The sequence below is a fragment of the Simochromis diagramma genome, unplaced genomic scaffold (assembly GCF_900408965.1).
Source record: "Simochromis diagramma unplaced genomic scaffold, fSimDia1.1 OVJJ01000361.1, whole genome shotgun sequence".
Taxonomy (NCBI): domain Eukaryota; kingdom Metazoa; phylum Chordata; class Actinopteri; order Cichliformes; family Cichlidae; genus Simochromis; species Simochromis diagramma.
This window is the reverse complement of record NW_024386860.1, coordinates 3,769,274-3,795,737: the sequence shown is the minus strand read 5'-3', so window position 1 is coordinate 3,795,737 and position 26,464 is coordinate 3,769,274. Positions and strand designations below refer to the sequence as shown.

The following is a 26,464-nucleotide window of genomic DNA, read 5'->3' as shown; positions in this document are numbered from 1 at the left end:
CTGTCTCAAATAAAATGTGTCACAGACACTGACATGATAATAAAGTTAAATCAATGAAATTATGTTAAACTTAAGGAATGAATCATTACTTATTTTGAAGTATTTTCATAGTTCTAGCAAACAGATGGCTGCAAACACCTGATTGGAAATGGTAACATATAATTTATTTTTGTATTATTTTTAATATTCTGTGACTCTGGCTACGTGTGCTAAAGGTTTAAAGTAACACCAGTGACAAAAAAGCAGAATATGGTGTTTATAAAAAAAAAAAAAATGGGGAAAAGAAGATTTAAATCTGTCATTTTTGTAAATACATAAAGTCAACGAGTTATGTAATAATGCGGTCGAAGTTAATGCCAAAAAAATAATTCAATTCTAAGACATCTTGGTGTCATATTTTGCAGAATGACGCAAAAGCAGAGCACTACCTCAGACGACCTAAAAATACTCTTTTTTTTTTTCTCCTTTGTTGCACTAGGAGAATGTTAACGTGTTTGTCATACACACACCTTACAGTTAGATGTTTTTTGCACTTAAACACAGTTTTGTCATTGATGTTACGATTTGTTGGATCTTTACGAAAAAAACGATGCCTCTTAATTTTCTGTCAATTTTTTCTCCACTAGTACTGAAAACTTTACCAAGTTCTGAGTATTTTCCAGCTTATCATTACTGAGTTTGAAATTTTAGCATCTTAAATTGAACAATACAGCAATAACCAATATAAAATTACAATTTAAGGCTGCAGATTATGATTCGAATCATCAGCTAATCTCTCAATAATTCATGTGTTTCCAACACAATTTCCATCAGCCTAAGGTAATGCTTTGAGGTAAGTTTTTTTTTTTTTCCAGTCTTCTCATCAGAGATACACATAATGGAATATATAAATAGATCACATTTTAAACTCTAAGGAAATTTGTGCTAAAAACTAATAAACTCCTTTGTTAGCCTACAACATATTAACTGTATTCTTATTGCCAACCAAAAGTAGTTAAAATAATTATTTTTAATCTTAATGATTTACTTTTTAAAAAAAAAAAAAAAAGTGAAATACCTTGTTTTTATCCAAAACCAGACACATTTCACACAAGTCCTCAAATGAGAGACAATGAACTGATGAATCATTGTGGATTAATTTCTGTAGAATGAACTGTTTTGGTACAAAGCCACATACACACGAACGCATACCAGTTAAAACTAGTACAGAACCGCTGCATCACATTGGCATTCACCACACAAGTGCAACCTGGACAAGATGTGAATACAACAAGAGGAATCCCTCATAAAGAAGCTCTAATAAATGCATACACTTAATACACACACACGCACTGAGAGCTCATTGTCTGATGTGAAGAGAGACTTGAGAGTAGTAGGATGATGCAGAGGAGGACAATGAGGAGGAGAAGAGGAAGTGATGCCAAGAGGCCGAGCCAACAAGTGAGATGAAGAGGTGGAGGGAGGGCCGAGCAGCAGATACACGGCGAGAGAGAAGAGGAACAGGCTGAAACATCCAAGAGAAGAGTGCAGAGTCTGTAGGACACCATCGATCCAGCTTTGGCAGAAATAGACAACCAGACCAAGAGCAGCACAGGCTCTCTGAGGCACACTGACTGACAGCAGCATGGCTGGCCCTACACACATCAGAACAGCAGGAGCTTTTCATGCTGTACATGAACACTTAACACCCACACACAAGCATCCATGTGTACGCACAAACACATTAACAATGAAGGCACAGATAAAACCACCAGGAAATCACAGGCAAAAGAACTGAGATTGAGACCAACATCAACAGCACGCGCATGCTTGGCAGAACTACTACATATTTTCTGATTAAAAAATAAATAAAATCATACAGCTTGTTTTATGCAACACCACCTGGAACCAGTTAGCATTACGGCACAACAATCTTTTCAAGCTCATTCCAAAATTAATCCAAAACTTGTAGTCGTGATTTATGCACACAAACAAAGACAGCAAGCTATAGCTACAAATACAAACCTCAGCTTTTCCTGCGTCATATTCAAACCAAGTTTCCACTTTTGATCACGACAAATATGTGGTATATATATGTTCGTTTGGATTGTAGGGCCTCGTAAAACGATTAACAGGACACTTTCAAAAGCTACAATAATCGGACATGAAATCAATCAGATATGAGTTAGTTGGTTAAGCTTTTCCTGCTGAACATTTCTGGGGATTTTGAGCTAGCGGTCAGAAAACAAGCAATGTGGTGATGTCACATGTGACTCTGGCCTCTATTAAAATGTAACAAGCAAATTTCACTCGTCATGTTATATCACACAAATTATCTAAGAATATTACAGTCGATTAGACTTCAGATAATATATTAATTGGTAATAGAAATGTCCATTTAAGTGATTTCAATAACAATGATCTTAGTGATATAACTGCATTTCGAAATCTTTTTTTAATTAGCACCAAGGCTGTATAAAAATTAAAAAAGAGGCTCTGTGTTTTCAGTATACCTGTCACATGACACTGATAATGAAAATAAATCACCAGCCCACCTAACCAACAGTACTCTTCAGTAGCCACTTGGGGACGGCTTAAACTGGGAGTCAAACCCATTAGATCAACAGGTTTAAATGCTCAAGCTTAGAGATGATATTAGCATGTTTACAACACTGTTTAACTCACTATTTTTTTATATTCAGGCTTAAAGTTGGGGGGTCATTTAGTCACACAGTGAGCGGCAGCTGATCCTCATCTCAGTGAAGCTCTCCCAACAGTGTTTGTGGTTTTAGTGACTTCTGCAGTATTATTAATAATATCAAAAATAATATGGCCTGTTGGCAGGTGTTCAAGAAGTTTTTGCTTCAGTTTTGAAGAATGAAATCGCTGCTGTTGTTGCTCTGTTGTTTAACTCTGTACATTGCACCCATTAGCTTGCTATCCAAGCTTGCTATTATTAGCCAATAGCAGAGCACTTCTTTTTCTCTGAATGTGGCTGCTGCTGGCTCCAGATTAACAATATGGTGATGACGCCGGCACTAGGCTGGAATTTTCAGTGGCTGCATCTTTTATGTACAGTCTATGCGCTGCACAGATACAGAATGAAGAAAAACGAACCAAAGTGTCATGAATGCAACAACCCTCATTTCAGCCTTATCATCATGCATACATTTTCTGCAGGTGGTTTTGGGACTAAAGCAGTCTGAGTGACTGCTTTGCATTGACCCATCAGACCGGCTGATTGTCAGCTTTACTGACTGGCTGCTGTGGCCATCAGGAGCAGAGTGCTTGTGCAGCGAACATTTCTGCCTCCCTCCCTGGCCTGGCTGGGACTGATTAAAGCCTTCTGCTGAAACAAGGTCATAATTCACTTAGCCATTTCCCAATTTCCGCATAATTACCCTCCTGCTTCACAAACGCTAACACGCATGAACACATCCGCACCCGCACACATTCGCACTGAAGCTCAGACACAAACACATTTCCTCTCTGATTTGTGTCATTACTGAGAAGAGAGTGGTTAAAAGGTTTCAGAGTTGGCCTCTTAGTGACAGCTTAAATGGATAAAACCTCAATTAAAGACTCTCTCCCTCTCTACATGCTGTCTCTCTGTGGATGGAATAAGCATAATTCTGCGTCCTGTGCATTTTGCTGAAGTGAGGACCTTTTTCCCTACTACCAGGTGCTAAAACAAACCTTCACAGTCAAGACTTTCACACCATAATTCTTCCTGTCTTACGAAAACCTGTTACAGAGAAGCTAACTTCCCAATAAAAGCTCCCATCATTCCCTCACAATTCAGATCTGATGATGTTTACGTCTTGACGAGCCGATAACAATATTCATAACTGAAGCTCAACAATAAACATCAACATTTCTACCCAGCGAGCAGTGACAATAGAAACATTTCTCCTTCCCTGCTGCGCCTCTGTATTGTCCTGGCTGGCATCAGCTGATTCCTGGTTTGTGCAGAGTTGGATGCAAACAGCTGCATTTTTCACGTGGAACTGTACTGTCTTTATGCAGAGGAATACTAATTGTCACGTCAGTAGAGTTTATTAACGCTAGACCACTCCGCTCTGTTGTGATCAGGCTCAGCATATGGCCTCAGACTGCCGCTCTGCTGCTATCATTAGCCGCGTCACAAACACACCATTGGAGCATCTGGTGTGTGCGTGCGCGTCCGTGTGTGTCTGTGCAGGAGCTGACAGTCATTATTAGTACCCCCAAAGCCCCTAGAGCGCTGGTGGGGAATAGAATATAGAGAATGCTCACATATACTTCACACATACACACACCAAAACAGCTTGTAAACATCGCAGCCTTGTTATTAGCACCTGATTACACTGCTGGAGCTTAGACAGCGGCTCAGAGTATTATGTACATATCAACAACAACATCAGGTGCGTGCATCTGTGTTTATGTGTGTGTGTTTTGTCTGCTCTGACTCCAGCTCGTCGCTACGGGACTTGTTCTCTGCGGACAATTTGCTCAAATTTAACACATGGGTGGGAAAGATAAATTCTTGTTGCACCCCATACTTTGCCTAAAATCTACAGATAACAAGGGAAGACGGTCATTCAATAATTTGGCCGTCAAGGAAAAAGGCAATTCATCCGCTTCAAACGGCACCGTTTTAAGTTAAAGCGCTGCGTGACTCGGTGACTCTGATGTGGCCCCTCTTGTTCTTGCAACGTGATTTCTGAGGATACTCCTCTTTGCAGTCACCATTTGATTTGTGCACACACTGCTTCTGTCCTGAGATAAACTCCAGGTTATGCTGAACAGACCTCGACTTTAAGAGCATTAACAGAAAAGATGATAATGTGTTTGACTGTGTGAACTCGTGTGTGCCATTGTGCAAGTATATCATTTACATTTTAAGGTACGCGGTGATTTGCATCTGTTTAAGCTTAGAAAGTGGTCAAGTTTGAGTCAGTGGTACAGCGGTAAGAAGAAAGCAGAACCATTAGCAATGCATATAAGGTTAAATATTTTTGGAGTACGCTTAGGTGAGAGACTAGACGACCAGGGCTGTGCCATACCATAGAGTTCACAATAACTATGCAATATAAAAGTGTCATATTGCAACGTCACGGGTTTATGTTCAACAACAAGAAACACTCACAGATACAGAAAACAATATGACAAGTGCAGGCATGTCTGAGAGGAAGAGCACCTAATACGAGAGCTACTTCAGAAACCTCCAACAAAACATGCAAGTAAACTGTTCTTGATAAAGGTCGAAACAACACACCTGTTTTAGTGTATATACACCTTTAGGGCTACAACATAAAGTTACTTTGGCTATTGTTAAACTGAACTGTTAAGTCATGTTTTACTTTTACTTAAAATTCCCAGAAAAACACTACAGGGGTACTTTTGTGCTTTCATTTGAGTGACGCTGTGTCACTGTGTTTAATGCTGTGTCACTACTATTGTAATATAATGCTGCTGCCGGCACCTTGTTTCAATAGATTCACACTTCAAAGTAGAAACGGTGACATCAGTGACAGCATCTTATTGAAAATGAAGGATGAAAAATGCCCTTCATTTACTTATAAATTCTGCTGCCTGCAAGCATCAATGAATCACTGTTCATTTTAATTTTGTTTCTGTATCATCAGAAATATCATTATTGCAATTTTATTTTGGTATCATGATGTAAATTTGAGACTATATTGCGGCTATGTTGCCCACCTCTCCAGACGACGCAGAAATGGAAATGGTGAACAACAGACTCAATGCTTAAAAATGATTTGATTTTCTTGTAGTAAGACTCTTTCTCTGTTGAGGACCACAGAAGAGTTGCTGTAATTCAAAAACACAGAGTAAGTAACGGGAGAGCTGACTCATATTTGTCCCTGGCTGTATTTCAGATCCTATTTTGGCTGCAATCTCTTGTGCTTTGCTACAAAAGCAATCCCACTGTTACTATAACACAGTGCAGTTTAGCAGTGAGTGTTGGACAGTGAGTAGAGTGAGACGAGTGAGATGGAGGAAAGAATTTGCACCGCATTTTGAGATCACCCAATTTTCACACCTGGCCAGAGCCCAGGTGTGGCTGTCAGATTGTTGCTTTAGGAAAGTTGCATTAATTGGACAACACTCGCCCACCGTGTCTGAACACCTGAGCTTTTAATCACTTTAAGACTGTCCAGACAGCACTTCTGTGATAGTATACAGTGGCCTTAACACAGAACACAGCAAGAAAAGCAATCACTCACACTCTTAGTCCCGTCTTTGGTTAGACTGCAGTGGCTCGCATGTGGCTGGAAGCACCAATAAGGAAACACATCCACGTTCCAAATGCCTACACGAGCACCAACCTAGAAAATTTTTTTTAAATAACAGCTTCTAAAGAAATTAATCTCAGGCTGATGCATGATTTGAGCCACACCACTGGGTCTGTTGCATGATCAAGCTTTTCTACTCTATTATTTAAATCAGCTTTTCCTAGTCAAACTGATGTTTTCAATATTTTATTTTAATTTTTTCAGTCAAACTGATGTTTAAAATGGTATTTTAAACATCACTGTGACTATTAGCACAGAATTTCCAAAATAAAATATGTGCTTTCTTCATAAATATGCATGCACATTCCAGTAGATGTAGACATATACTGAAGCAATTAAAACCAACTTTAAGTTACAGACTGGATGAAACACTACTATACTAGTGTGATTAAATCTTTTACTAAGGGCAAATCTGGAAATTATGTGCGATGCGTTATCGATTATACCCACTGACCTACAAAGCTTCAATACCAATCACTGTTTCTAACACTAGATACAATGAAAGGTTTCTGTGTCCCAAATATGTGTTTGTTTTTATTAGTCAGTGTCATTAATCGCATAGGTCACTCATCCAAGACCCAACACCGACAATTTCCAAGTAAATCGATATCACATTATCAATACATACTGGTCGTATGTGGATTAGCCTTGACGTTTTGGCCGGTTGACATACTGATCTATAATAAATACTGATTTATTCAGTATTTCTTCACGACAAGGTTGTGTAAAAACGCAGATGAAATTTAAAACTGACTCGGTCTGCAACAATACAGCATTTATGTGCAGCTCACTGCAGCCCACCAAGCTACACCTCCACCTCCCATGAGGTTGACAACCAAAAATAAATTCTCAACCAGTTAGAAACACTGATAGTAATGTGGTTCCCTGTATTTATAATCCTATCAAACACATGCACCAGTTTTTAATTTTTCCTGGTCATAAAAATAGACATATTCTTTCTAGATCAATAGTTTACTTTTCTTACCGAGGTCGTGTAGGAAGATTAATTTAGCAAAGACTGTTTAACTCAGCTCTGAGGTGAAAGCATTTCTACTCCCCAACAACACTGTGTTGGTAATTCTAACAGGGAATCTAAAAGGCTTGATAACAACAGCCTCTGCTAACCACTGAGCCACCAGAACAAGATCAGCAGTCACATAAATCAATACCAATCCTGGGTCAGATATTTGTACCTGTGAGACCTTTACTTTTTGCCAGGCTTGATCACAATTGCCGGACTCACAGTGACTCTCAGATGTGTGTTTGTAGAATTACAGCTGTAAAATTCCCCCACACCTCGACCCCCCAAAAGCTCTTTTTGAATCCAACCATTACAGTGACCAGTTAGTGCTAAACCCAAGGCCAAGCAAGCACGAACACTTAACATCAGTACTTCATTTTCACAGCAACGCTTCCAATTAGTCGATGGTGTAAGCGAGACAACATTTGAGGAAATGAAAGGGCCAATCGAGATGCAGAAAAAAAAAAAAAAAACATGGTGGGCTCGATTTTTCAGGGTTTTTGAGTGTTTCATGTGTGAGCTTTGAGAAAGATGCACGGCAAATGGCTTTAGTCAACATTTCAAAGTGTAAAAGAGGAGAGGAGAGAAGAAACAGGAAGAAAGTGTAGGTGGCGAAAGGTGAAGAAGAACTCAAAACAATGCAACATACTTTCTAGCACATGCAGTTCAAGTTTATTTGACAGAAGCAGGAAATGTCGCATAAAATCGACATTATACCAAAATACCACCACCTTATGAGTGCTTTCAGGAGAATGAGAGAAAGACACACACCCTGGCTCATCTGCAAAGTTTAAAAAAAAAAATTGAGAGGAAAACCATTCATTTATTTTCCTCCTTTGCATCTCTTATTGCTCCTCTCACCTACCAAGCAATAACTGTCCAATCAGAAAAAAATGACTGCAGCATGCACACGCATATATAAAGAGTGAGGAGCAGCACAGGACAGAGAAGACCACTGAATCTTATTACGCAAACAGGAGTCATCCATCACACAGGTGTTCCCTATTGCTTTTAATTAATGACATCTCTGTGTGAACGTCTGACACCACGCATGGACACACACCTGTACACCGTGTGGCCTCATGATTCCTTACTAATGAACAGTCTGATCAATGTGTCTATAGCACAGTTAGAACCCTGTGTGAGGCTTTTGCTGCAAGGGTGCATTAACACACATCACAGCTGTGGCACCTCAAACATCACGGATAGATGGGTCGTACACACACATGCACGCCACGGGTCTGGTGATTGTGAGCAATACTCTTCTTTGTGCAGCTACTTATAAATGTAAATACTGTTGTCCGGAGTAGGGCTCAGAGACCGATAGCTTTGCGTTGCTGTCGAGGAGAGTGTTGATTGGCCTGCTCGACCCTCCCGTCTGTCTTAGAGTTTCCCTCCTTCTTTCTCAGGCACAGCCGCGTGTACGAACTCGCCGCGCGGACCAGGGCACCGGCCGGGCATTATTATCATCATTATTATGAAGGCCGCCCTGCCCGTGCCCTATTACAATTCAACACAGCATCCACCTGAATTCGTCCTCCCTTCTCCAACCAGTCTCGCAGTGTTTCTCTCTCTCGCTGCCTCAGTCTTCTCATATTCCTGGCATTATTTCTCTCCTGCCTTGCGTGACGTGTCTCTGTGCACTCCGACAAGCCGGATGAATATAAAACAAGTTCCACCTTGGCATCGATTACCACACATGCACATGTGCATTGGTATGAGGAGTAAATTCTCCCTGCAACAGCTGGCTTTATTCCAGAGGTATGCATAGAGGTGACAGTGTCATGAACAAACACACGCACAAGCACGCGCAGAAACACACACACATAACGAACACGTAATGCCTACAGTTTCTTATGTGTTTGTTTATCCGCAGCCTAATCGCTTGAAAAATATACAACTGATAAATTAAGAGATATCAGCAGATATCTATTATGCAAATCAGTTAACTGCTGTGTTATTAAATTACACGCATACACATGTATAGCCACGCACACGCTCGCGGACGCGCGCGCTCACACTCGCAGCAGTGGTTAATTGCCAGGTGGTGGAAGATAATGTGTGATTTAACAGGCTGATGGATTTGTTTTTGTTTCGGTCACCCATCAATGAACACAGACATCTGTAACAGGGCAAACACACATGCACACACTCACTCTCACACACACACACACACACGCAAAAAAATATGCACACCGTTACACACACATTCATGCCCAGGGATATCAGTGACAAGTGACTGATAGGCGGTGGCACCAGCCTTTGTGCGAGACGCAAACGTGCGAAATGATCCATCTTATAGAAGTTTAAAAAAAAGTACACAGCAGCGATGTGCGTGTGTTTTTACGTGCACACACAAAGCTGCGCATGTAAGTGGGCGAGCTAGCATGCGCACAAATGTAGGCCTGCGGACCCACGTTTCTGCAAGCGTGTGTGTGTGTGTGTGTGAAATAGTTAATGCTTGGTAACAGTCTCAGCCTGTCTCTTGTGGTTGATGAGTGGCTTGGGGTCAGAAGCTGGTTGAGAAACTGCTGGGTCCTGAGGCTTTACAATGTGTTTACCACTCAATCTGACAGCAATACTACAGCTTATTATTGGCCTTCTAAACCTCCACACTACACTGCAAGTTAGAGAAACTCCAGGGAGGCGGATCGCCAACGGCTAAAGACACGCCAGCCAACCTTACAAATGTCGGATGTTGTGCTGTTGAGTACAGAGATTAAAATAAATGCTGGAAATAGGATCTGCGCTGCAGAAAAATGGCTCAGTAGTGAATGAAAGAGTAGATTAGACAGGCTCTCCTGCCGTTTATCTGTCTTTTATGTCCCACTGTCCATGGCCCCTTTGTCTCCTAACTCACTAAGTAGGCTGAATTGAAAAAGTTAGCCCCACTCACTGCTCGTGCATTGTCATTGTGCATGTGTGCAGTGAGAACGAGAAAGAGAAAAAGACGGGGAAGATCAGGGATGAGGCAGGTCCACTGAGATGCGGCTTGTTCTTTAATTAAACACAGTCTTTTATAAAAGACTCACACTGCAGGGGCTAAGAATATTCTGCCACTGGGATGAAAACAGTAAAGGCAGGGAACCTGCCGAGAAAGAGAAGACTGACTGCTGGGCTCTGCAGTGCTCGAGTCCTGGACAGTAGGGTTAAAGGTTAGGCTGCTCCAGACTGCTTGAGTTCTTGCCCTGCTTTTTCTAAAAAAAAAATAAAAAAAGAAAGAAAAAAAATGACCACAAGCTGAATTTACAACAAAAAAAATCAGCTGAAATTGCTTAATTGAGTTTGCACTTCACCAAGGTTAACGCAGCTCACGTTACATCGAGCTGACTGAACCGAGGTCTGGGGTTCACGTCTCGCCTTTCCTTTATGCCTTTAAGCGTGTTTCTTTTTCCTGCGTTTTACCAAAATCAACTTCTGTCTCTTATATAAAAAGCGAAGGTGGAATTTCATTAGCATTTATTATCAAATTTTTATAGCGGAGGGGGGGGGGATATAGAAATTGAATATGAGCACCTTCCACGCAGGCGGTGCTTGGAGAATAAATACCGGCTAAAATGCATTAGCAGCAACTGTGCGTGCAATATTACTCTCTAAAATGTGCAGAGATTATTTTCTTACTTTCAGGAAAACTAATATTGTTTCCACTCACGTCACAACGAATATCCTCATACCTTCAGCGTCTATTACTTCACGCAGCATTTTATGTGTAGTAATTCTGCTGCGAGGTATAAATACACCTGCCTCTCTTTGTTTTATTCCACGCTGTAAACTAAAATCACTGGCCTTGAGTAACCGTTGGCGGGCAGACTCATTCATCCTCCTTAAAATAAAACAACGCCGTATTTTCCGACCTTTCACTTTGTTTATGCTTTTAATAAGCACAGTCATAAAAGAACCGCTATTTATCCGACTGCTCATTCGAGGAGGCCGGTAAATTCCGTTGAAGAGGTAAATATCACATGCTGAGCTGCTCTGAGGGACACCTGGTATCCGAAACACTTTGTGCACAAAGACAGGATTCACTGCAAGATGGAGCGCGAAAAGGTAGGTGTGTGCTCTCTTCTGTACTTCTGACACATAAAGCTGTGATTTTCTGACATTATTGAGACAAGCCGACTATATTAAATCTAACAACTTACTAAAAATATGGCTTCCACGTTTCATCTGTGTTAATTCAAGCGCAGGACAAAGTGCCTGTAGGCCATGTTGAAACATGGCTGTTAAAACATGCAACATTTTACTATGAATTCTACCAGGAAACATAAACCCAGAGTGTGCTGCAGCAGACTGACACTTCATTCTTAAGAATCCAGTGGCAGAGCCCTGGACTCAAGAGGACAGTATTAGAAAGGCAGCTTTCCAAAAAAAAAAAAGGGGGGGAAAGAAGAAAGACGAGAGAGAGAAAAAGCTTTTTCACTTGATTCGAGATAGGGGCGAGGAGCGAGGGATTAGGAGGATAACAAAAAGGCCAACGGACTGAGTGTAAACAAGAAAGGGGGTTAGGAAGGGATAGAAGGAGAGAGCAAGTTGGAGAGGGAGCGGGAAGGAGAGATTGAATAGTGACACTGCTACAACACAATGGGGTCAGGATGAAGAAGTGCTCCTAATTGAACCAGATAGAGGAGAAGACAGAGAGAGGAGAGGAAGGCAAGAGAATCACATGTGATTTCCTTCCTTTTCTTCTCTCTGTTCTCATCCACCATAGGTGTAGCAGAGACGGGGAGAGAAGGAGGGGGTAAAATGTTACAAGCAGAGATTGGTGGCTGAGTAGGGAACAGAAACCAAATATGTCTGACCAGTTGTGCAACAGAAGGTGTTGAAAAGATGGTTTGGAGCCACCTTGACTTCACAGCAGGGGTCTGACAGAGCTGTTTGGGGCTCAAAAATAGCTTAGGAGAAACGTGAGAGGCCTGCTTAAACAGTGCCTGTGGATCTACATCATTTCTTCCATTAAGTTAAAAAAAAGAAAGACAGACGGAGAAGGTGACTGCTGCAAGGCTGATAGAGGCTTTAGAAGCAAGGCTCACAAGAGAAATAAACAACTGATGAAGTTCAAGTGTGATGGTACAAATACGTCAGCTCGGGCCAGACAGAGCACATCATTTTCTTCCCTTTAGAGGGGGCAGATTAAGAGAAATAGTAGACAAACACAGACTGGTAAACATAAGAAAAATGGGGTCTTACTGTATGTTAGAGCTGTTCCAGTAAACGGTATGCCTGTTGGCTGACACCTGGAGCAGGTTCGCCCAGGTGAGACTCATTAGCACCCAGAGAGACAGCGCTACCAGAGCCATGCTCTCGGCTCCTCTCTCGGCCTCCGATCCTTTGGTCTCTCCGGCCACACTCTCGGTCCCTTCACCCCACCAACCAACGCGACTCAAACATCCCAGCAAATGCCTAACAAACGGGAGAGGGGGAAAACAGATGCTTCATGCATTCATATAAAACGTTCAAAGTCCATACCTGATGTAGTAAATAAGTGTTGGAAAAACTCAAAAGTCTATAGCGCTGTAAAGTGACTGAGAACCCTCCCCTCCTCCGTAAACCAGACCTCCTTCCCTCCCTCCCCAACAAATCCTGGGGGCTTCAAGTAAAAAAAAAAAAAAGAAAGAAACGGGGGGAGGGGGGGTATTGTCCGTATGTGCGGTCCCCCCTGCTTTTTCTGACTGAGCTGATCCTCTCTTCTCACCGGGAACTGCTGCTTGTGAGCCCGCCAGAGGAGTGTGGGAGGACGGTACTGGGTCCAAACGGGAGGTCGGTCTTTCGTTGAGCACCAAACAGCCCGGTGCGCCGGGAAAGAGTTACGTGCTGCAGATGTGGAAGGAAAAAAACAAGGCTCAGGCTACTGAAGAAAAAAAATGAAGGATGAAAAAGCGATGCAAAAATAAAAGACACTGAGCAAGTCCACCTCTTTTTGTCCCTAACTGTTCTTTTTCTTCTTTATCAGGATGCTACTGCAGTTCTTTTTCCGTCCAAGGATCCGAGAAACGCAAAGCACACCACTGAGCTCTATTATCGCTGCAAACAATTCAAGCAGCCAGTTTCATTAGGTCTTCAAGACTCTTTCCGACAACCATCCTTTACGGTGAGCACCCTGCCCACCCGTCTCTCTCCCTTCTCTCTCTCTCCTCCTTCTCCGCCTCTCTCTGTTTGGTAGGCAGCACTCGTTCACTTTTTAACTCCACCCCCCGCGAGCGACAAAAGCGCATTCCTCCAATATCGTGGCCGAGCTGCAGTCCATCAGGCATCACTGCAACTTTAAGTTTTTTCTTCTTCTTTTTTTGGTCAACTGTTCGACCTCCACCGATGGCGTGAAAGTAAAAAGCTCCGAATCTCCCTCGGTGCCAAAGAAGTCTGCAGCGACCATCTGTATTTATACCCCCTCACCGCACTCAAACACACACACCGAAGGACGTGTGTGTGTGTGTATCCTTGAGTTGTCGGATGTTTCCGTTTATTACAAAAGCTACAAACACGCATACACTGGCGCACTTGCAGGCCTGTTCTCCACAACTACCCGTCTTTGATCCCCAGACACTGTAAGTCAGTTTAATACAGCGCTGTTGGACCATCACCTGCTATTCTGTTATTGGTGCAGCGCACGCAGGCTCGTCCGTGCGCTGCGGGCACTAATACACAGAAATATACAAACTGTACCCTTGCAGATAAGTCATGTGCCTCCGTAATATTAAGTTTCAGCCTTTTTTAATGCACAAATAGATCACATCCAGACAGTGTCTGATAGATTCTGAGTTCTTTGCATGTCCTGCAGGGACAAGGTGTAATCCCCTCCCCACCACGACCACCACTTTCACCTCCACTGACACAACCATGTGTTTAAGGTGTGTGTGTTTGTGTGTGTGATACAGAGAGAGAGAGAGACCAGACATGAACGGAGACACGTGGAGAGAGGGAGAGAAAGAGAGAAATTGCAGGTAGGAGAAAGATTGTTACAGTTTTCTAGCTGCCTGCTGGGAATGAGTTGGTTAAGGATAAGTCAGAATGATTTATTGGGAGAAAAAAGGAGGGAAATGGGAAGAAGGGGTGCAAGAAAGAGAGAGAAAGGGATGAAATGCCATTGGGGAATCCCTCTGTCTTCTCCGGTACTTCCACCCCTTTCACGAGCTGTCCATTTTATCCCCCTCTGTCTCTGTCCATCCTTGCTTCCTCTCCTCACCTTTTTCCCCCCTCAGATTTCGATGAAAATTCTCTCCTCTGTGTGCAACCTTCTACCTGGTAGTTTGCTTCTGTCCTTTGTTAGCTCTGTTTCTGGTGGTGTCCAGATCTCCTCTGCTTCTCTCTCCATCTCTGTTACATCAAGGAGGCTGTGATTTTTTTAATAAGCACTCCTCTTTTTCCTTTTCTCCTTGCCCCTCTGTCTATCATTCTTCCTCAGCCTGTCCAGTTCATAGATCTTGTTAGACAGTGTAGTATCACAGCAGCACAGTCAAACATCTGGTACAGTTAATTAGTGAATATTTGGTCTCGTATTCAATCTTTCTGCCTTAAAAAGACTGGTGCTTGAACTTTGAGAAAATGATATTCTTTCAGAGCGTGAGGTTACTCTGTGTGCTAAATATGAAAAAGGTTATTTTCAGCTCAGCATAAATTGTGCTTTCTTCTGAAGCCCCCCTCCTTTGTTTTTTTTTCTCTACCTGCCCACTTTTAATTGCATGCTGCCACCATGATAGAAAACAGTAATAAAAAAAAGTTTCAAAAATAAAAACACACTTTCCATTTTCAGATTTTGTGCTAAGCTAACTGCTGACTAGCATCTTAATCAGCAGTCAGATATATTTCATTTTTCACAAAATAAGTAAATTTCCCAAGTTATTATCACACAGCCTTTATAATGTTGACCAGTTTTATTCCTGGCTATGATGCAATATTAAAAACTCGAGGGACACTTATTAACTTTTTCTGGGGGTTTAACTTCCATCTCATTGCCTCTTTATTGCAAATGAAATTTGTTCAGGTGTTATTGTGTAACCTTACAGTGGGGGAAATAATCTTTTGATCCCCTGCTTAATTTGTAAGTTTGCTCACTTACAAAGAAATGAACAGTCTCTAATTTTAATGCTGGGTTCGTTTCTATGGAAAAAGACAGAATAGCAACCGAATCGCCCTCGGTCTAAAGCTCCTCGCAAGATCTTACCTCATGGGGCGAGGGTGATCGTGACGAAATGAGAAAGATGGTGGATCAGCTCACAACTACACAGGAGGAGCTTATTTGTGATCTGAAGGCAGTTAGGACCTAAGTCACCTAGAACACCAATGGTACCACATTATGTCGTAGTAGATCAAAACTTTCACTGCCTGCAAGATCCTCCTGGTCTAGAAAGTGCACATACGTGCCCGTCTTTGCCGGTGAACATCTGAACGATTCACGGGAAGCTTGGGAGAAAGTGCCGTAGTGAGATGAAACTAAAAAGCATGCTCTTTGCCATCAATAAGACACCTCATGTTTGGAGCAAGAGAAATGCTGAATATGACCCAGAGAACACCATCCCCACAGTCAAGCACAGAGGTGGAAACATTGTCTGTTTTTCTGATAAGGGTACAGGATGACTTACTACTAATGGACAGGACCATGTGCCGTATGAACCTCATTCCCTCAGCCAGAACACTGAAGATGAAAATTACCCAAAACATACCACCAAAGTATGAAAAGAGGAATGACTAAAGAAGAACAATAAGGTCATTTAATGGCCTAGTCAGCCTCCAGACCTCAGTCCTAGACAAACTCTGTGGAGGGAGCTGAAGCTGTGAGTTGCCAAGTGTCAGCCAATAAACCGAAAGAGTGTCTGTAAAAAGGAATGGGCCAATATCCCTCCTGAGATGTGTGCAAACCTAGTGACCAACTATAAGAAACGTCCTACTGCTGTGCTCGCCAATAAGTCATGATTTGCTTGGGGATCAAATACTTATTTCACTCAATGATATGCAAATCAATTTATAACTTTTATGTAATGTGGAAGTTTTTTTTCTAGATTTATAGATGATTTTCTGTCTCTCTCCATTAAAACGAAACTATCATAAAAATAGAGACTGTTCATTTCTTTAGAAGTGAGCAGAAGTGATCAAATAATTATTTCTCCCAGTCATTAAAAAAATAAACAGTTCAAGATGTTTCCTCCTATAAGGTGGGATGTGTCACACGGTTAAAAGACTAGAATATTTGTGAAGAGTGCATCTTTAACAGCAGCGTCTGTGGTTTATCCAATCTCTATTTCTTCAGTAACAAAAACACTGAATATTTTAAATTGGTTTATTGAGAACGGAAAAAAGGTGACTATAGAAGCAGGTGAGGAAATCTAAATCACCAGTTAGGTAAACATGCCCTTTATATCTCATCCTATAGCACATGGGCGACTGAGTGTATACAGGCTACAAGATACTGGCAGTAAATATCTTATATGACTGTGTTTTAAAGGAAACTATAGATCAAGAAGACAAAGTTGTCCCTCACAGAGGCACGGTTTTGGTCCTTTTTTGAATAATAAAAATTCGGTTTCTCGCTTTTCCATTTGGTTTCCCTTAAACAGACGCTGACATGCTCTGTTTCAGCAAACGCCCCTGTCAATTCTAATCATCCAGGTTGGATTTTTCAGGCGTGGGTTGCAGTGCTATTGGATTACTTTTGTATTGGGGTTATTATGAGAAACGACCTCGGGGCTGACTGCATGCGGTGACACAGAGGCTCTTATGACATTTCCAACCCATAGCCGGCCAACAACACATCTGTCAAGGGCTTCTTTCTGAAACCTCGAAATCTAATCGGAGCTTTCTCATAGCACTGATAATTGGATATTAGGCCCCTATAGGGCTCACATCCCTCTCCTGGGGCACCAGGAAGTAAGCACTGCAGAGATGAATTCAGCAGGGCTCTTGTATGTGCATGAACATCATGTGAATATACAGCAAAGCCTTTTTTTGTTGAATACTTTTGTTCTGATGGCATTCTTGAACTGGGAGTCTCTTTCTCACTCTGCCTCCTGCTCGCTCCGTTTCTTGGCCTGCTTCGCTGTTCACTGTTGTGTTAGTAAATTGTACTGACACTCCTCCCGCCTTCTCCCGCTCCCTCACCACCTCTGCTGCTCTCCCTCCCTCCCTGTCCCTCTCTCACCCGACTGACTGACACGAATTTTCAATTTCTCTGTTTACCTTTCACCGCTGTGCCTAAAACAACACTGGTACAGCCTAAGAGCAAGGAGGAGAAGACCGGGGGAGTGTGTGTGTGAGGGGTGGAGATGGAGATGAGTACGGAAGAGTGTCGTAGGAGGGAAAGAAAAGAGGGGGAGAGAAGGAAAGGTGCCACTAAGATTGGATGAGGAAGAGGGGGTGGATGCCAAAAAAAATGAAAGAGGTGCAAAAAGAGAGAACGGGGCTTTCTATGTGTTTTGGTTGGAGGGGAATCCAAGGGGGAAAGAGGAAGAAAAAGGAGTGAGGGGTTAAGGGAAGGAGAAGGGGAGCTGATACTTTCGAACAGTCACGCAAACTGATCCAGAGGAGGACGCAGGAGATGAGAGAGAAGAGGAGTAAAGAGAGGGAGAGGAGAGGAACTGAGAGAGTGGAAGCCAGGGTTGGGAGAAAAAGTTAGATGGGGCACAGAACATTAGGAGTGCAATGAGATATAGAGAGTGGGGGTGGCGGGTGGGGGGTGTAGAGATTTATAGAGGTACAGAAAGAGGGAGAGGACAGCAAGAGTGATGTGTGGAGAGAGGGTTTTTTAAGACGAGGAAGAGATGGAGGAAGAGGGGGTAGAGAGGGCGTATATAGAAAGAGAGAAAGAAAGAGGGAGCTCAGAATAGATACGCTCTCAACGGCATGAAATATTGAACGAAGGAGACGAACACAAGGAGGGGCGAAGAAAATGGAGGGCCTGATAAAGACAAATACAATCGTTTTGTGTGTGTGTTTATGTGTGTGTGTGTGCGCGCGTTGTTTTGGAGACAGAGGAAGATGAGAGGGAAGAAGAGTAGGCGACAGGAATATGAAGAATAGTCGCTTGTGACTGGAGACCATCACACACGCGTGTACACACACACACACACACACACACGAGTGCACGCACTGATGTTGCTTTGAGTTTAGATTATTCCCATGTGTGGTGGAGCTGGAGTGGAATTTGGTGGTGTTGAAAATATCACAGTGCAGAATACGTTTCATCACTACTTGCACCATCCCAACACACACTCAAGCGCCCATACGCACTGGCACGCGTGCACCCCCACCCCACACACACGCGCGCGCGCGCACCCCACTCCCACATCCTTTGATCTCACTTCTCACTGATCTTCTCCCCTTCCATGTCAAATATTTAGGCTGCGTTTGGCAGGTTTGACGAAAATTACCATGGAGAAATGATTTTATTTATTTAACTTCCACATCATCAGAAGTCAGTGTCAGTAGCTGAGAGAGGGATGATCCCAAATTTCAATGAGAAGAGACTGGCGCTAATCCAAAAAAACTGGAATGCTGAGGTTCCTGTTTCACGTGCTAATTTAATGCAGGGAATCACTCTTGATAGATTTCTTAGAGGACAAAAAAGAAAAAGAACGCGAGAGATCCGTTTAGAAAAGTCGGAAGAAGTTTAGTTGGCTTCAGAAGATGCTACACCCTGGCATCCAGACACACATGCAAACACACGGCAATCAACACTCCAGCGATGAGTAAACACTCACGCTGTTTCTGTCATTTAGAGTCGAGTGTCGAGATTATGTCTCACTTTGGATAAATAATTGTAATTTTTAATTGATGCAGCGCCTTCAGGGAATCTTGATTTTCAGCCGAGGCTAAGAGGTGTATCATTTTAACGACAGCCTTCATGCAAATATCTAACCAGCATCTCACACATAGAGAGAGCGAGCACAATGGCAGATCTCTCTTCCCGCCCTCCCTGTCTCTCTCACTATCACACTCACACATTCGTGCAGTCACTTACTCTGCATTTTTTTTTTTAAAGCAAGGATCTTGACATAAATCAGATAGGGTGCGTCACTGAAGAGAACGATGGGCTCACTGTAGATAAAGAAGCAAGAAAAGGAGGAAGGAGAGATGCAGCAATTACTGCAGATGTACTGAGCTTACCTTTTCTATAGCATAACCATTTTAAAACTGTACAAAGGCCTCCGCTGTCTGCATGCAACATGTTAGTCAAATACACGTTACTTGCCAGGATTTTATAAAAGAATCGAATGCCAAATGAAATAAGTAAAACAGATATTCACTCATATAATTACTTCCCTAAAAAGAGAAGATGGTATAATTTCATAGTTCACAGTATATACTTTTTAATTTAACAGTTCAAAACAAGTTGAAATATTTGTTTTAGTAAAAGAATCGACTTACAATCATAGAGCAGCGAAACTGTGATAGACCACACCACAGCAAAGTAATGGCGCTCATTGGATTAGACTTTCATGGTCTTTGAGCACCATCCATTCAAATGAAAGGAATCAGTGTAGTCATTGTGGTGCAACATCTGTGCGTGATGAACCGAGCAGAAAGGATACAAGATGACCAAAGTTTAAAGAGTTCAAAATAAAAGTTAAAACAAATAAAGGAAAGTAGTCTAAATGAGTATGTGTTAGTTAACTTTGAATTAAGGTTTATTTTGGGGTTAATTGCCCAAATTAACTCAATTAAGTCAATGTATTTACATCTTCTTTTGATATAGGTGTCTCAAAGTAATAGCATAAGCAATTTAATATTAATCCTCGCAGCCCTATGAAAAAGAGCATCATTACTGCTTCCATGGCAGTGACTAGGGTAAGAGCAGTGCTAATCAAATGCACTTGGTTGACTGATCATTGGAAGTTGTGATCACCTCTACAAAAGCAGAAGTTTTGGGAGTTTTCTGATCTCGAGCATTCAGGTGTGTTAACACAAACCTACAATTTTCCCAGGAGTGGACATCTCAGCAAATTCCCCCCAATCTCCCAGATTGTGCAATGCTCATAGAAACTGAAAAAAAAAAAACCCTGAGAGCTACATTTAAACTTCTCAAACTCCACAGGCCTCAGTCGGCATGACAAATGTTAAAGTTCATGACAGTACAATTAGAGAAAGACTGAATGAGTATGTCTTGTTCAGAAGGGTTGCCAGTAGGAAGCCTAGTTTCTGTAAAATTTATCATGGCAGCACGGCTTCAGTTTGAAAATCTGCATCTGAACAAAACTCGAGAATTTGGGAACAAGTTGAAACCTTTGAGACCAAAATGGAGAGGTTTGCCTTATTTGAGAAAATTAATTAATTAATACAGCACGGTGGTGGAGGGGTGATGATTTGGGCTCGTTTTGCTGACCTTGCAGTCATTCACTCAACTGTAAACTCCTCTGTTTACCAAAGTATTTTACAGTCAAACATGAGGCCATCTGTCCAACAGCTAAATCTTGGAAAAACTGTGTCATGTAGCAGGACAATGGTGCCAAGTACAGCAGCAAATTTACAACAGAATGGCTGAAAAAGAAATGACTCAAGGTGCTTCAGTGGTTCAGTGCCAGGACCTTAGGAGAACTGTGAATAAGTAAATGCCCACAAAGCCTTTTAAAGAAGAGTAGATCAAATTTACTCCACAACGATGTGAGGCAAAGTCACACAGAAAATGATTACTTTAAGTTATTACTGCTAAAGATGGTTCTACAAGCTAGTGAGTCATGGACTGCAAAGAGTCCTGTGAAATCTTTCTTTTCCACAAACGTTCTTTTTTAAAATGCAGATAAATTCATGAATTTGTCATTCAGCACAAGGTTCTGTTAGGTTCCAGTTAAAGTGAATGTCCAGTACTGCAGGGTAAGTGTAAGGGCAACTGCAGCTTTGGGGCTATTTAGACAAACGTTCCTGACGCCTCATATATCAGAAGTCTCAGTACTGTGTACTTCTGCAGACAACACAGAAACACTGAAGACAACAGGCAGGGACGCGCATACACATACAGAAAGACATAAACAACAAAACCCCTTCCCCTAGACAGACACGCATGCCCCCCCCCACCCACACACACACACATACACGTGCACAGAAAATGAACAGGTGCAGGTTGAAAAAGCCAGCTGCCACCCGTTCTTTGTAACATCTACATTTCATCAGCCACAGCAGCAGCACAGGTGATGCCGAGCTCAGTGGGCACCCAGATTAGGTGAGTGGGAAGAGCTTTAACATACACTGTCATCTAAGGTCAGATTTGCATTTTCCTTTTATTGTTAAAGGTTAGGTATTCCAGTGGCTAAGCTTATCTAAGATCAATGCCGAAAGGCACCTTCCACCCTGAAGGACAGCTTCCTGGTGCATCTGATGGTGGCATCATAAATGTGCAGGAAGTTGAAAGAACTGTGGAGAGATGTTTTTTTTTTTTTCTATCCAGGCCATCATGGTGGACACTCTGTGTCATCCGGGCCTGTATCTGTTGCTTTCTGTCTCTTTCCTTTCTTCCTCTGTATCTCCATTTTTTTCTCTTGCCTGTAGCTTCCTCTTTGTTATTCTATCTCAATCCCCTTATTTCAGCTATCTCTGTTGCCTCATTGCTCTTGGCTTCCTCTTTCCTCTGTCAGCCTTTATTTCCCCAACGCTCTCTTCCTTTCCATCCCTTTCCTCTGCTCGACTGCTGTGAAAAAGCGCAGATTAACCTCTGACCCTCAGCGGGAGGTGGGACCTATTAGCTTGTAATGGCTATCAATGCGGCATGTGTGTGGGGTATCCATTTGTGTTTGTGTGTGTGTGTCTTGTCTGGATTTAGAAAGTGTGATGCCTATATGGCTGCCGGCAAATTTAAAGGATGAAATACATTCTGGGTTGTGATGGTGCATTATGGATGTAAGTGGGTTTTGGGTGTCTCCACCAAAGAGGATAATAAAACAATTTCTGCTGCTCTCAGCAAACATGCTGCATCCACAACATCCATATACACAAACATATGCAAGCACACACATGCACAGTACAGAAAACATAAATACAGTTTTTTCCCTCTCTTGCAGTGACTTTGAATGACACCTGATTTGTGCAACAGTGAGTGCTAAGGTCCCTGTACGGCAGAATGTCTGACTGGGTTTGTGCGAAAGGTGTGGGCAGAATATTCACCACTCTGTATGCAAGTGTGCCAGGGCACTGGTGTGTTCATTTGTGTTCATGTGTATGCGCAGAGATGAGATTGGATTTTGTGAAATGCAGGCTCTGACTCCCAGCAGTCCTTTGTCACACTGACTGACTGCTGAAAGGCTGAAAGCGGGAAAGCCATTTCAGACTGTGGAGCTAAATGATGGCAGGTACTCCGATCCGTCCGCTGCTCTCTACAATAACACAATACAGACCAGTCATCAACAGCCCTGTCATCTCCATCTGTAAATGCACTTCACACACCCCCTTCTGTCTCTGCCTCTCCTCTGACTGCCATTGCAAGTTCTGTAACTGTCCCCTAAACTCAAATGGTCCTCACGCCGCTGAAGCAGAGCTGGAGCCACTGAAATCATTTATGTGACTCCTTTTAGCTTGTTTCCTTGCTTTGGTTCCCTCGTGTCATCCCCAATTTGTTTTACAGTTGCTGCTGAATTTGGCTAGTTGTTTTGGTCAGGGAGATGTCAGTCGACTTTAATGTATGAGTCACTTAGAGTAGCCATGTACCTCTGGTTCTGTCGCTGCTACTTCTTGAGCCTATTGATGAAATTAATGACCAGGGGGACTAAATGGCCCGTCACAATACATGGCCCTGGAGACTCACGGGGGTGGGCAGGCTTTTACACTAGCCAAGCACTAACAGAGTCAGCCACAAGAGAGACAGAGCATTAAAAAAAGAAAAGAGGACTACAGAGTATTTTCAAGGTGAGGTGGGCAGAAAGACATCAGACAGAAGAAGAAGACATGCAGCAAAAGAAAAGGATGGAAAGAAAGGGGGAATAAAAGCGGGTGGCAGAAAAGGAAGGGAGGGGAAGCGAGATAGTGAGTAAGTAAAAGCAGGTCTGGTCCAGGTGGGGTTCAGACAGTCAGTATGTTATTTTAGGAGGGCAGAGGGAGGGAGGACGAGAAAAAGGGATGGATGGAGGGAGGGGAAGATGAATGTAGTTAATTAAGATGAGCAGGCGGAGGAGACAGTGTGGAATTACACAAACACTAATTAGAGTCTTCGTTAGGGGGCACAAAACGAGAGCAGCACATCCATCATCTCAACCCTCCATCCCTCTTTTCTCCCTCCTTTACCTCTGTTCTCCATTGCTTTTGCATGGCAACCATATTTCCTCTCACAGTCCTCCCTGCTGCCCCCACCGTCTCCAATCCTCCTCTGCCACTTTCCCTCCCTCCATCTTCCCTACCCTTCTCAATTTTTCCCTATCGATCCTGTCAGCAGTTAACTAAATAGGTGCCATTTAACACCTGGAATCATAATCGAAGCAACCTGTGCTATCCTCTTTCTTCAGTCGGACTTCTATTCTTTGTTTTCACGTAATTCCTTCTTTTCTTTTCTTTTTAAATCACTGCTCCGGGAAGGATTTCATTTCTACTCTCCCACTTCCCTGTTACATGCTGACAAACACACACACACACATTAACTGTACCATGTCAGCACTATTTTTATTGTCTTGCCAAGCCAGTCAATGCCTCTTCTACTCTTCCTACTCCTGCTGCACTCCTCCTACACACAGTATACACACCACTGTAAACTACTTACCTCTTCTTATCTTGTTTTCTTTCCTCTTCCCTCTGTCTCTCTTGTTTTTACACAGCCTGTGAACACCACTCTTGTCCTCTTCATCGTTTCAGTGTCCTCCTCTGACTCATCCTTCATTCTCTTCTAACTGAGGAGCAAATCAGCTCCTCAGTGTTGTCGTCTGCACCACTGTCCCCTCATGAGACCACAGGGATGGATGGAATAATGAGGGATAAGTGTGAATTGAGCTGAGGGTGGTCCATGCCAGTTCTGGCTTCTGGCACTCTTTTGCATGTCGCAAAATTATATTATATCCAGAGTGCAGACACAGTGGAAGCATTTGCAGCAGTACTTAAATAAGCCAAGTATTCAGTGTCTTCACATATTTGACCAGTTATCTACACAGTTACTCAGAGCTGTGACTTCCAGCATTTACTCACTGACTCCAGCATGGCGGAAGAAAAGAGATGACATGCCAGCCGTCAATAATCTATCACAGAGAGCATTTAGTTACCTCATTTCAAGGTTTTCATAATACATTTGGCGTCTCATATATCATCTCTTTTTGTTGCCATGTGTAAGTGTCTCCAACATCAGACACTATAAACGTTTCAGCACATCTGAAAACCTTTTGTAATTCCATGATTCCTATAATGGGAATACCATAGCCCATTACCTTTATTTAACTCAACCATTAGGTGACCATTTTTTCACCACATAAATAAAAATCATCGTCATTCTGTTTCTTTTTTCTAACTATTTTGTTTTAATACACTAATGGAAACTAACGGTTTTCAATAAAAGATCCACAATGTTGTTAATCTGATAACTTCTGGAAGCTTTGGAATGATTGGTTTGGGAGTTAACAATCAAGTTTCTATTATAAATGTATAAGTAAGCACTGACAAATGACTGAAAACTTGACCTTGCCTTGTTTTAAGATTAAAAAAGTAATGTTTATGTTTTTATGTTTTCATTGAAAAAAACATACATTCGTCAATTTATTAGGCACACCTCGCTAATATTGGCCTGGAAGCCCTTTATGTCATCAGAAATGCCTTAATGCTTTCCAAAAGGTGCTGGAAACAATCCTCTGAGATTTTGGTCCACACTGACACAACAGTATCACCACAGCTGCTGCAGATTTGTTGACTTCGCATCTATGATGAGAGCTTTTCATTTGACCACATACCAAAGGTGCTCTGCTGGATGAGATCTAGTGACTGTGGAATACATTTGAGTACAGTGAACCCATTGCCGTGTTCAAGGAACCAGAGCCTCCTGGAAGCAGCCATCCAATTATTGCAACACTGTGATCATAAAGATGGACATGGTCAGCAACAATATTCGGGGAGATTATGGCATTTGAACAATGCTCACTTTGTATTAAAGGCCCCCAAGTATGGCAACAAAATCTCCCACATTATTACAGCAGCACAGCAGCATGAACCACTGATACAAGGAAGGATGTTGGTTTCATGTTGTTTACGCCAAATTCTGACGGTAACAACAAATGTCATAGCAGAAAGACTCATCAGACCAGGCAACAGTTTCCCCAATCTTCTGTTGTACAATTTTGGTTTTCAAAATGTTCCTGTTCTTAGGTAACAGGAGGGGCAGTGCTGTAACCCACGTGCTTCAAGTTTTGACGAGATGTGGGTTCAGAGATGCTCTTCTGCATATCTTGGTTGTAACAAGTGGTTATTGCATTTCTGTGACCATTCTCATCTGACCTCTTGCATCAGCAAGGAGTTTCCACTTCTTTGGGCCATTCTCTTTAAACCTCAGTGATGGTTTGCAAGAAAATCCCAGTACATCAGCAGCTCATGAAATACTGAGGCCAGTCTGTCTGATGCCACATTCAAATTCCCTTAAATCACCTTTCTCATTCTCATGCTCAGTTTGAACTCCAGCGGGTAGTTTTTAACATGTCTATGTGCTCAAATCCATTCAATTGCTGCCTTTAAGATCTCTTGTTGAGTCACTGATGTGTGTGTGTGTGTGTGCCTTACACACACACACACACACACCCACACACACACACACACACACACACACACACATATCAGTGACTCAACAAGAGATCTGTAGCTTATACATGAAATAAATAACAAAATACTGCTGTATCATCCACTGTAATGATACAGCAGTATTTTGTTGAAGTGAAGCAGCAGTTTCCATAATCTGTTTAACTAAAGCAGTGGTGAGCACACACCAGCCAGGATAGCACCATCAAACATAAATATTGTAATATTGCTCTCTGTGTGAATATTTACCATATTATTATTTACTTCTCACTCCCTGACCTCTGACCCAAACCCAAACTTTACACAAGCAGGTTCAGAGACAGAGAGAGAAAACAGAACAGAGAGCTCCCAACTGTTTGAAGCTCCAAACTCAGGTCAAAGGTCACAGTGCGCTCACAGCTGGAGCCTGCTAACAAGCTACTGACCACCTGCCCATCAAGCCTAGGTGACCCCAGAATACTAGCATGGCAATGTACCAGCTACACCTTTATTTTATTTT

The 26,464-nt window shown here is 42.3% G+C and overlaps 1 protein-coding gene and 1 long non-coding RNA gene across 2 annotated transcripts in view; one reads left to right on the top strand and one right to left on the bottom strand.

Moving 5' to 3' along the window:
- Positions 1–13,661, bottom strand: part of efna3b (ephrin-A3b) — a 67,231-nt gene extending 53,570 nt beyond the window's left edge. Inside the window, exons 1-3 of the mRNA XM_040029787.1 lie at positions 13,208–13,661; positions 12,989–13,107; positions 12,484–12,696 (exon numbers count right to left, since the gene is read on the bottom strand). Of these exons, the coding sequence (XP_039885721.1) occupies positions 12,484–12,593 (110 nt within the window). The 5' untranslated portion in view covers positions 12,594–12,696; positions 12,989–13,107; positions 13,208–13,661. The remainder of the gene's footprint in view (positions 1–12,483; positions 12,697–12,988; positions 13,108–13,207) is intronic.
- LOC120732301 lies at positions 8,540–25,851 on the top strand. The gene is made up of 4 exons (XR_005695567.1): positions 8,540–8,645; positions 18,882–18,890; positions 21,045–21,050; positions 25,840–25,851. It is a non-coding gene; the product is annotated as an uncharacterized LOC120732301 (long non-coding RNA).
- The last annotated feature ends 613 nt before the right edge of the window (positions 25,852–26,464 follow it).